At 41.1% G+C, this 11730-nt stretch overlaps 2 protein-coding genes across 2 annotated transcripts; one reads left to right on the forward strand and one right to left on the reverse strand.

The window, feature by feature from the left end:
* The first annotated feature begins 3272 nt into the window (after window positions 1-3272).
* LOC120693339 (pathogenesis-related protein 1-like) lies at window positions 3273-4080 on the forward strand. Its single transcript, XM_039976759.1, has one exon. The coding sequence runs from the start codon at window positions 3326-3328 to the stop codon at window positions 3833-3835; it is 510 nt and encodes a 169-aa protein (XP_039832693.1). The 5' UTR covers window positions 3273-3325; the 3' UTR covers window positions 3836-4080.
* Window positions 4081-9111: 5031 nt separating this feature from the next.
* LOC120687544 (zinc finger MYM-type protein 1-like) lies at window positions 9112-11352 on the reverse strand. Its single transcript, XM_039969556.1, has 3 exons — window positions 10244-11352; window positions 10014-10161; window positions 9112-9949 (listed from the first exon to the last, which is right to left on the reverse strand). Exons 1-3 carry the CDS (start codon window positions 11279-11281, stop codon window positions 9285-9287), a joined length of 1851 nt encoding a protein of 616 aa, XP_039825490.1. The 5' UTR covers window positions 11282-11352; the 3' UTR covers window positions 9112-9284.
* Window positions 11353-11730: the final 378 nt, after the last annotated feature.

The raw sequence follows: 11730 nt of genomic DNA on the forward strand, positions 1-11730 counted from the left end.
TACATCCTATGGGATAAGCGCTACATTGTCCTAAAGTCGGATGATCAAACACCAAGACCGGCATCTCAGCATGCCTCTCCAAGACCGGCATCTCCGCAAAACTCCCCAAGGGCAGCACTGTCTCGGCAAGGTTCACCGGCACATTCTCCATCACCATCATCTCATGTGCCGATGAACACTCAAGCGTCACCGTCGCCTCCATGGTCACCCCCTCCGCCGCCGGCAAAGAAGCAGAAACGGCCGCCGGCAAAGAAGGTAGCTGCACCGGCTAAGGAGCCTCCAAAGAAGAAGGAAAAGAAGAAGAAAACCAAGGAGGCTCCTATTAAACCCTGGGACATGAGCCTTGAAGAATGCGATCGGATAACTCAACAAAGAGTTAAAGAGCACTTCAAGCCGAAGCCGAAGCCGGAGCCCGAGAAAGTGATAAATCCGATAGATTTGAAATTTTTTAAGGGAATGTGCGAAGCAAATAAGAGAAAATTCATTCCGAGAGACCCCCCCTTCAGACTACGAACGCACAATTATCAAAACTACTGAGAAAAAGAAGAGACAATCAAAGTCGTCGTCGTCCGACGTTCCACAGCTCGGAGCCCAAAAGAAACAATCAATAGAGCCTCTCGTAGTGGGACAGACGACGCAAGAACAAGACTTTGTTACATTTTTGAAAGAATCAAACCTGACGGCCGCTCAGATTGCAGGGGGAGAAGATATTCCAAAGGCCGATGTGGTCGTCAAATGGACGTTTGAGATCGGCAAAACTCTTGTACCCCCCGAAGTAGTGTCTGTGCTTCCAACGCAAATGTATAAGCTGCACCAGCACTACATGCGTGCGATGGCCGATTGCATCTTCATGCAGGGCACAAAGATTAAAGATGACGATTTCTTACGGGGGGAGGCCATTCTATGGATAAACTGGGAAGAAATTTACCAACTATTCCATCAGGAGGCCCTCGACATCTCTATGGTCGCCTTGTGGGTTCTGTAAGTATTTTACTCTCCTTACGTATTGTTTTGCATGATCTCAACATACTGATCTCTTGATTTATTCGGTATCATGTAGAATGGAGATACATACTTGCAGAAGAAAGGGGTACTCTCACCTCGGCTTCATCGACCCAATTACTTGTAATTGGAGGCTTCTACGCGACAATACCGATGAGATATTCCAAATGTTGTTCAAGTACATAAGCGTTTATCACAACAAGCAAATGATATTGTTTCCTTACAACTTTGCGTGAGTGATTCCTTCCGTCTAACTCTTTCTATTCTGTAATCGAATTGTTTAAACCTTAACTACCAAGAACTGCCTCCGTATAATCTTGCAGTGAACACTGGATCCTAATTGTCATAATTCCCGAGAAGAGCCTACTCGTGGTTATGGACTCATTGAGGAGACCTCCAGAACAATACGAAAATCTTCTTAACATGATGAAAAAGTAAATCTACCACTACTCCGTCGGTGACTGATAATTTGAATCACTTTGTTACTTGACTATAATTGTTCTAATCATGCACAGGGTTTGGAAAGAATTCGCTAAAAATCATCCAGGCAAATTTGACAAGGAATTGAAGATCAAGACAGATTTTCCGGTACGCGCTTGGATGATTCATTGCACGATTCATTAGTTTTATTATATATTCATGTAAATACCTGATAATTTCTTCTCTCTTAAAGTGTATGAGGCAGAAACCAGGCACTGTATTGTGCGCATACTATGTATGCGAGAACATCCATGGTCTGGTAGGTCCTCCAAAGGGCTGGACAGATTGATAGGAGGAAGTAAGTAAAAAATTTGTTAATATTTGAACTCGTATTTTAATTAGTCGAAATTAATTATCCCCTTTTTCCATAGGTCGGGGAGATGCGCGATAAACTCATACCGGAGGAAAAGATTATGGCGATTCAAGAACAATTCTTCGGATTTATTGTTGAGCAAGTCCTCGATCCAAAAGGCGAATTCTACTACGATGGAATATCTAATATTGACAATCACAGCAAATATGACAATATACGCGTATATATGTAATTAAGAACGAATATAACTATGTAAATATATATGTGTGTCTATGTATTAAATTTCTATTTATGAGTATGTATGTATGTATTAAATTTCCAAAAGGCGAATTCTACTATGTAATTAAGAACGAATATACCTATGCAAATATGATGGAGTATGTATGTATTATATATATAAGCACTCCAATAATATATATGAGTATATATATATTTATATAATATTGGTCCTAGACATTTTCATATGTAAAGGAATTCACATGTATAGATATGTGTATACATATATATATATATATATAAGTGAATTAATTTATATATGAAAACTATCTAGGACAAATATTATATAAGTAACTATATATATATGTATATATTAGTGGAGATCATACACACTGAATTCCAATACATAAGTTTAATTGAAATGCAAAAGTATAATTGAAATAGAAAAAGAATTGAGAAAAGAAAAACATGAAAAAAAATAGACCTTTTGTCCCGGTTGGTAACACCAACCGGGACAAAAGGGTGCGCCAGCCACGTGGGCGCTGGCTGCACCTTTTGTCCCGGTTAGTGTTACCAACCGGGACAAAAGGTTCTCTTTTGTCCCGGTTGCCACACCCGGGACAAAAGGGCGCCCCCTTTTGTCCCGGACAGGCGTTCCCGGTTGGGAAACCGGGACAACAGCGGTTTCCCAACCGGGACAAATCAACGTTTTTGTAGTAGTGCGACAAACCTAGCTAGCTAGCACTAAACTACCCTAATACTAGTAGTAATATGTACGCCAGACGCCAATCGGGTGGCAGAGGCGAGAGGAATCGGGCGGATCCACGGCGTAAGCGAAGAGACGGCGGAAGCGAAGAGCCTCGTATTTGCCTTTCTCAGGTACTGTGCGGAAGAAGCGAGAAGCAGCGAGGGGAAAGTTTGCTCACCACTTCTATACGAAAGAACACCTCTATATCCCAAAAGAAAAATTAGTCGTAAAATCATAATACGTGCCAAACCAGACAATCTGAGAAGCAAAAGATACCCATCCATGCATCATGCCGGTCCTATCGGCGACGGCGTTGGCGTCCATGGAATTCTCGGCTATCGTGGAAAATTTTAGCTAGGTGTCACTATTGACTGACCAAACGACCATTTCTTTTACCAGTTTACTACTACAAGTAGTATTATTATTCCAAAGGAAAAAGGAAGTATACTACCGAGCCCGCTATCGTTCGCTACGCTATAAATATACCCTCGCCACTCGAGAAATTTCTAAAATTGACACACACACACACACGACATACAATACAAGTGCAAATCACTCATCTAGCAATGGCCGAGAAGGTTGCGCGCTTCGCTCTGGCGCTCGCCATGGTGGCGGCCGCCGGCGTTCTCATCACGCCGTGCGCGGCGCAGAACTCGCCGCAGGACTTCGTGGACCTGCACAACGCGGCGCGGTCCGACGTCGGCGTCGGCCCGGTGTCGTGGGACGACAATGTGGCCGCCTTCGCGCAGAGCTACGCGGCGCAGCGCGCCGGCGACTGCGCTCTCCAGCACTCCAGCGGCAGCGGCTACGGCGAGAACATCTTCGTGGGCGGCGCCGGCGCTGACTGGTCGGCGTCGGACGCCGTCGGCCTGTGGGTGGCGGAGAAGCAGTGGTACGACCACGACAGCAACTCCTGCTCGGCGCCGCCGGACCAGTCGTGCGGCCACTACACGCAGGTGGTGTGGCGTGACTCCACCACCATCGGCTGCGCCCGCGTCGTCTGCGACAACGGCGGAGTCTTCATCACCTGCAACTACAACCCGCCGGGCAACTTCGAGGGACAGAGCCCGTACTAGATTAATCTCGATCGGAGTCGCACTGCATGCATAGCTAGTTCCAAATTTCAGTTCATCGTACGCGTACATGCATATGCAGGTGCATTGTGACATGATATTAAATAAATTAAGTAAAATAATGAATGTCATAAGCAATAAATAAATAATGTGATTTCACAGTTTGATTCAGGTTTGCATGTGGATCATGTTCTGTCATCAGAGATAATTTGGATTTGGGTTTGCTAAACAATCCCCAGATATCTTTTCTTCATATTCCAATTAGAGTTTAATTAATTGTCCAGATCTCCTTTAGATTTTTCTTTATAACAAATGATAAGCCTTAGACAATTAGGTAATTTTGGGTCCATTTTAATTCCACAATTAAACATACTTTTGAACAATATTTTCATAATTGTAACGAGTAAAACAAAGCATATGCACGTGTTCAGGATTAACACACAATTTTATCTAAAAGCATAACGAAACACAAGAGTCTCAGTTTGTACACTAAGACGGAACTAGTGCGGGTGGTTGCGCCGTTACCGGTTGGAATAGACACGCTATTCTACTGGCCTTGTTCGATGTAGTCGTATCGATGCACGAAGATGTTCGCAGTGCAGTCCCGCAAACAGTCACCAGAAAGTAAACGAAGTTGTTCTCGTGAAGGCCACCAGGAAGTAGAGAATGTAGTCAATCAAGAGTGAGCGGTACTAGGCTTAGGCAAAAGTTGTGCAAAATATCACTTCATTTACTGTGGCTTGCTTTATTAATAAAAATTCTTCAAGTATAATTTAAATTTCACTATGTTTGCACAAATTTTTTGAATAAGATGAGTGGTCAAACTTAGTATTAAAAAAGTCAAATGATTTATAATTTGGAATAGAGTGAGTAATATGCTTAGGTAAATGTTGTGTATCTCACCTTTTAGGAAATAGGAATGGATGGTAAGCTGTACATGTCCACGTGTGCACGAGAATCAGCAGCTTGTCAAAACTTATGAACTAAGGTGAAGTGTGCGCGCGCGCTTACTTTCAACTTTTCTGAAGAAAAAAAAAACTTACTTTGAGGAAGAGAAGCATGTCTCCATCACTTGCTTGTCGACGTTATCTATCACACGTAACGTTCAATCGATCCTTCTGTAAATTAAATCCACACACGCCAATCGTAACTATCACGAGACTTGGAATTATTCAGAAGAGGCTCCCGTTGCATTGAAGGTTGACAAATGAAAGGAAACCCAAACTGAGCTTAACAATGCAGACAAACGAAACTTGACAGGCTTACTTGCCCTCTTCTAACATTTAATATTTTTGCCTCAAGTTTCACGGACGTATGGTGCTGTTCATATGTCGTATATATTGTCCACGGGATAAGCAATTTGCCGCGAGTTGCTTGCTGCTACGAAACTCGAACGGCCGGGTAGTAGGTATCCACAGACTTTCAGTTCTATGAGCACGCAAGTTTCGTAGCAAAACCGAGAATTTAACACGTACTATCACATTCACATGACGGTTCAAGCTAAACGTAAGCAACTGCCAGATCATTCACCTTCGTTATCAAAACAAGCAAAGCAATCGTGATTATTTTTTCCTTTTTTTAAGTTGCATCAGCATTTTTTTTTAAAGTTGCATCAGCGATTATGGATGGATCGACCACACGCCTAAACGACCGTCCAGCATTTCCCATTGGTACACGAGAGTAACTTCGCTCGTCAGATCGTATGGGTAGTTGGAAATGTCATCTCCCAGTCATGGATCCGATCCTAGCACGAGCCACGAGCTTTCTTTACAAAAGTTTGGTTAGACTTATGCATTACCATTATTGCTTTGAAAAAATGCCAATATATTGCTTGTTCTCGAGCAGCATCATCAACCTTTCTTGAAGTTCAGACCCAATGTATTTGTACCGCGCCCGCTAATTTCTAGCATCCATGCATTGTATATTCCGCGATTGGCGGCAAATCGACGTAACGGCCGGGCCGGTCGTGATTTCCATTGTCATTAGTGGTGACTTTTGCACACCACATGCTATATTGACATATTGTACGTGGAAGTTCTACAAATACGCCATCACCTTTTTTTTCGTACGTAACGAATTGATTTCAACCTTCAAAGCAGTATAGAATTTTAGACGAGCAAGTGTAGAATTATGATACGGGTCCATATAAGCTCTGGGCTAAGGTGAAAGGGCGACGGCCTAGAGCCCAGCCTAGTAGGAGCCCATACCGCGACCGTGTGTGTGAACGTATAGCTTCCACGGTATGAACTATATGGCCACATGCGAATGCGGTAGGCATGCCTGCGAAAACTTCAAACAAACAATCTTCTATAAATTTCCATGCTAATTGGATGACTAATTACGGTTAGTCGATGATTAGTAGGATGACTACACTTCTAATCGAGATAATTGCCTCGGTGGACATGATCTATGCTGGCAGACCGATAGACGTGATTAATCGTGACTAATCATAATTAGCCGGATGACTTAAAAACACTCTCTGGAACCCTAATAATCTTTCAAGCTACTACGTGCCAAGCGCCAAGCGAAGTTAGGGAGACCAGTCTTGGCTGGCCGAGACCAGAGTACGAAGTAAACGAAGTCTTCTCTAAACAAAGTTTATCCAAATTAATCCCGCTGATCTTATCGGAAAGGCGATCGATCTCATCCATGGTCCATGGAATTCCTGCCCCTCTTGGAAATCTTTTAATCTTATAGGTGCCATCATTGACCGACCAAGTGACCAAGTGTAATCGATCGCTATTTCTTTTACCAATCGATGGTGCACTCACGGAAATCCAATTCGGCACGCGAGCGTCAGCAAGCGTCCGAGCGCTCGGTTCCGACCGTCCGAGTTGCCCTCCCACGTGCGTGGGTCCTACCATGTAGCTTATCCGGTTTTCCTACCATCCGAATATCAACTGTTTTTAATTTACTCTTTATTTCCCCTTCTTTATCTCCTCTTACTGCTTGACTTGTCTCATCAGTTTCTATCCTATTTTTTTCTTTTTATATCCTTCACATTAGGTAGCTGCTGCGCCACCTAATTGCTACGAGCCATACACCACAGGCACGGCGAGCAGCGCGTAGGAGCCGGAGTGCTCATTATTTTCTTTCCTTTTTCCTTTTATTTTTCCTTCCAAAATGTTGGCGCAACGGATACATAACTTTGTTATTACTTTTGGCCTCTTTTCCACATAAGTTATATATATATATTTTTATATAATTATTTTTCTTCTTTTGCATAAGTTATATCAATATTTCTTTCATTCCGAGAATTATCTGTTTTCACAGTTTTTTCTCTTCAAATTTGTTTTGCAACAAAGTTTGATGGACATGTTAATTATACTATTCTTCCGATAAAAGTTATACATATAAATTTTTATATAATTATTTTGTTTCTTTTGCATAAGTTATATAAATATTTCTTTCCTTTTGAGAATTATCTGTTTTCACATTTTTTTTCTCATCAATTTTTTTTTGCAACAAAGTTTGATGGACATATTAATTATATGATTCTTCTGATAAGTTATATATATAATTTTATCATATAAACATATGCAGTTATGTATATAAGCTTGCTATATAAATGTTTCAGTATTATTATTTATGTAACTTTATTGTATAAAGTTACATAAATCAATATGTCCCCGCAAAACTTTGTCACAAACAAATCTGAAGGAAAAAAAGTTGTGCAAATGATAATTCTCAGAAAGAAGTAACATTGATATAACTTTGCAAAAGAAACAAAAAATTATATAAAAAGCTATGTATATAACTTGTGCAAAGTAAAAGAAGCCAAAACTTATACAGAAGAAAAATTGTATACATAACTTCTCCAACAATAAAGTTATGTATCTGCTGCAGTAACTCTTTGAGAAAAAAAAGAAAAGAAAAGGAAAAAAATAAAAGAGCACTCTACCTCACAGCGCATGAATTTATGTATAAGTAATATGTTCATAAGTTATGCATGAAAAGCACAAAAATATTTGCATAAATTGTATGATACAAAAATTATATGCATAAATTTCACTGCAAATATTATGCACAAAAATTCTTGTTCATAAGTTATGCAAAAAATGTATAAATTGTATGCACACATTGTATGGAAACAAAAATTGTGTTCATAAGTTGTTTAAAAATATTTATGAAAAAGTTACTAGGTAAAAATATTAACCACACAAATTCTAATAAAAAAAGAGGAGAAAAACCGGACTCTCTGATTACCAGGTCACCGCATAAGGTTTCTACTTTCGTACAACATCATGGCTCGGACTGGCGCTACTCTTTTTGTGTTCACGCGGAGAAGGGAAATGGAAAAAATAAAATATAGGCCTCCGCATGTGGCGTGCGAGGTGGACACCGCGGTCCGAAATCGAGCGCCCATTAGCCAGCCAACCTCGCGCGTCGTGCATCGGCTGGTGTGCCGAAGCACAGCTGTGTGGGGGCTGAAAAAATCTGAGAAGCCGGAAAGGGAATATCATTGGTTGCTAAAAAGGGAAAGTATGGCTGTCTGAAATCGATTGTTGGTTTCCCTTCCGGCGCGCGCGCGAATTAGCAGTTGCCACTCACTCAGGCGGGCCCTATGGCAAGAACATCTTCTAGGGTTCCACTGGCGCCGACTGCTGGTCGGCGGCGGACGCCGTGGGATCGTGGTGCGGCTGTCGGACAAGCAGTGGTCTATTTTTCACGCGCTGTGCACCGATGTATCGCATATAAGGGTGGAGCGGCCGTTGGTGCCGCTCCATCCCGTGACGCCGCTCGTGTGTGTGTCGGCTGGAGGAGTGCCAGCCAGGAGAAGAGGAGGGGGTGGAGTGACCACCAATGAGGGGTGGGAGGAGGGTGGAGTGACTGATGATGAGGGGTGGGAAGTGGGGGGAGCGGCTGCGGCCGAGATCTTTAATGCTGGGGTAGTGGGCGAGATGGCGGAGCTTAGAGTTTGGATTTCCGAAGTTTCAACATTGACCGGTACTAGAGGAGAAGGCCGGTGGGGAAGGTGAGACGCGGGGCTCGCGTGTGGCCAAATGTCCCTACCTAGCGCGTACATAATCGCCGATGCACGCGCGCGACCGGGGACGAGTCTAGACGTTTATTTCTATCTTTCGAATCGGACGGGTCTGGATGTTGGGTGCGTGTATCAACGTTCAAGGTAGCTATGAGTTTGATTGCTTTACCTTTGCTTACTTTGATCTGTACGAAAAAACTGCGGACCCGGACTAAAGACAACGAGAATCATTATCTTTTTTTCCCTGTTCATGGTCGATCGGTCAAGCTCTATCCACTCGACCACGACACCTGCTGCTTCTTCCGCCGGTCGTGGTGTCGGCGACAGGGGCGTCCCGATCAAATCGGGGGCCAGTGCGAAATGCTAAGATGAGGCTCTAATGGTCTAGTAAAATCAAACAACAGTAATAAGTAACATATAAATAAGATATTTCAAGAATTTTCGTACCTATTTTTCACTTGAAGAACTTCATTCTTTGGGCATTTTTTGAAATATAATCTTCAATGATGCTATCATAGCCAAATCGTTGAGCCTTTCTTGTGTCATTGTAGAATGCAAGTAGGACTTTAATAGCTTCAATTTTGAAAAGCTTCGTTCCGCTGATGCAACAGTTACATGAATAGTCAACAAAACTCTATATGCAATACTTGCATTTGGAAAGCAATCATGTCGCTTCAAAAATTTCAGAACTTCAACTGGCCCCATATTATCTTTAGGAATGAAATCTTGAAGGAACATCAACTCCACATACAGTTCACTAGCATCAATATCAGATTTTCCATCTTTTGTAAGGGCATCCTCAAGATTCTGACAAGATGATTTCAAGCTCTTAGTATCCAATGATTTCAATGCTTCAAAAGTAAATAAGAAACCAAATTTTTTCTGGTAACTTTGATATTGTTCAAATCTTCTTGTAAGTGAGGCAATAGCCTGATCAACTATAGGAATAAAATAGCTGATTCTAAATGATTCTTTAGCAGACTGTCTAGCCAAATTTGTATCATCCGAGCTCTCATCAAATTGTTCTTTTCTTTTAATTACTCGTTTCTTACGAAATGTTGTACCAATAACCATCTCAAGTGCAATTCCTTTGGCTGTCTCTAATGCCTCAAAGAAACCAATTTCCCTGTACTCTCTGAAAAAAGAGATAAACCCTTCCACTTTCTCAATAGCAACATCAATAACCATATCCTTTGCTTGCAAATGTTTGCTCACAAAAATTAACAGCATACAATACTTCATACCAAATGACTATTGCCACTATAAATTCAAACTCTCCAAGTTCATTATTTGCCAAACCTTTAGCCTCGCTACTTGATCCAGGATCATTATCAATATTGGATACCTGAAATTGGAATAAAGAAATGTGTATTCATATTTGTGTTAGCCAAAGTGATATTCATTGTCAATATAAAAATATCAATTACCTGAAGTAGAGCCTCTCGAATGTCTGCGCATTGAAATCTAATAGCTTTAACACTTTCAATACGACTATCGCAACGTGTAGCTGACACTGACTTGAGAGTCAATCCTGATATGTTATCCTTCAAAATCTGCCATTTCTTAGTTGACTTAGCAAAAGTTGTGTAGATGTGTTGGATTATTCCAAAGAAGTCTTTAGCACAAGCCTTGGCCATATCACAAAGTGTTAAATTAAGGCTATGGCAACCACAAGCAGAATAGAAAGCTCTAGGATTTATATCCAAGAGTTTCTTTTGTATTTCTTGATTTTTCCCTTTCATATTTGACCCATTATCATAGCCTTGTCCTCTTACATCATCTATATCAAGACCAAGACTCTTTACTTCACTTACTAGGACATCAAAAAGACCTTGCTCAGTTGTATCATTTACATCCAAAAATCCCATAAATGATTCTTCAATTTTGACATCATTTGAAGATAAATCCATATATCTTATGATCAAAGAAATTTGTTCTTGGTGGCTTGCATCGGGGGTACAAACAAGAATGATAGAGCAATACTTTGCACTCTTTATTTTCTTAATAGTTTCAGACTTAATAGCAGAAGCAAGTAGGTGTATCAACTCATTCTGAATTCTAGGTCCCAGATAATGGACATGAGTTTCTTCATTTGTAATACGACGAACATGCTCTTGAATAACTGGATCAAATTCAGCCAACATTTCAATCAAACTCAAGAAATTTCCATTGCTATCATCATACAGTTTGCTATTATGGCCACGAAATGCTATACTATGCTTGGTTAGAAATTTTACAATAGCCACTATTCTAAAGAGAACTTTTCTCCAGTGCTCTTTTTCTTTCTCAAGTTGTCGTTGAGCAGCCTTATCAATACCTCTACCCTTTTCCAAGTTATTACAGAGATCATACCAGGTAGTCATATTCAAAACATGATCAGAACTTGTTTCATGCTCTAAGTCTTCCATAAAGATGTGTGCAATCATTAAACCCATCATTTGCCAACTGACCTTTCCGATGCCCATTTGTAAACAATTTACAGCTGAAGCAAAAAACTCTATCCAGTTCTTTTGAATAAACAAGCCAATCTCTATAGCACTCCTCTATAGGATCAAGAACACCGACTAGAGGGGGGTGAATAAGCGGTTTAAAATCTAAAACCAACAACACTAGAGAAATTTAATTAGTAACAAAGAAAAGCCCTATGTCATGCTACTAATATCTCTAGATGGGTTTGCAACCTAGGGTGACAAGATACAAATCAAGCTCTAGTAAAGTAAATTGCTCAAAGTAAAAACAAGAATTAAAGTGAGCAAGAGAGGTAACCAAGCTTGACACACGAATTTATCCCGTGATGTCGATGACTTGCCGATCACCCTTAATCCACGTTGAGGTGGATTCCAAGAATCAACCGCTCCTCTATCAAGAACCTCTCGATCTTGAGCCGGCTTGAATCAAGGAACCGCTCCATACC

The sequence above is a fragment of the Panicum virgatum genome, chromosome 9N (assembly GCF_016808335.1).
Source record: "Panicum virgatum strain AP13 chromosome 9N, P.virgatum_v5, whole genome shotgun sequence".
Classification (NCBI taxonomy): Eukaryota; Viridiplantae; Streptophyta; class Magnoliopsida; order Poales; family Poaceae; genus Panicum; species Panicum virgatum.

Coding starts and splice junctions, on each gene's coding strand:
- LOC120693339 (XM_039976759.1), top strand. CDS start 3,326: ATGGCCGAGAAGGTTGCGCGCTTCGCTCTGGCGCTCGCCATGGTGGCG.
- LOC120687544 (XM_039969556.1), bottom strand. CDS start 11,281: ATGGGCATCGGAAAGGTCAGTTGGCAAATGATGGGTTTAATGATTGCA. Junction 10,162..10,243: donor TTCGAGAGGCTCTACTTCAG/GTAATTGATATT, acceptor TTCCAATTTCAG/GTATCCAATATTGATAATGA. Junction 9,950..10,013: donor TTGTGAGCAAACATTTGCAA/GCAAAGGATATG, acceptor CTTTTTTCAGAG/AGTACAGGGAAATTGGTTTC.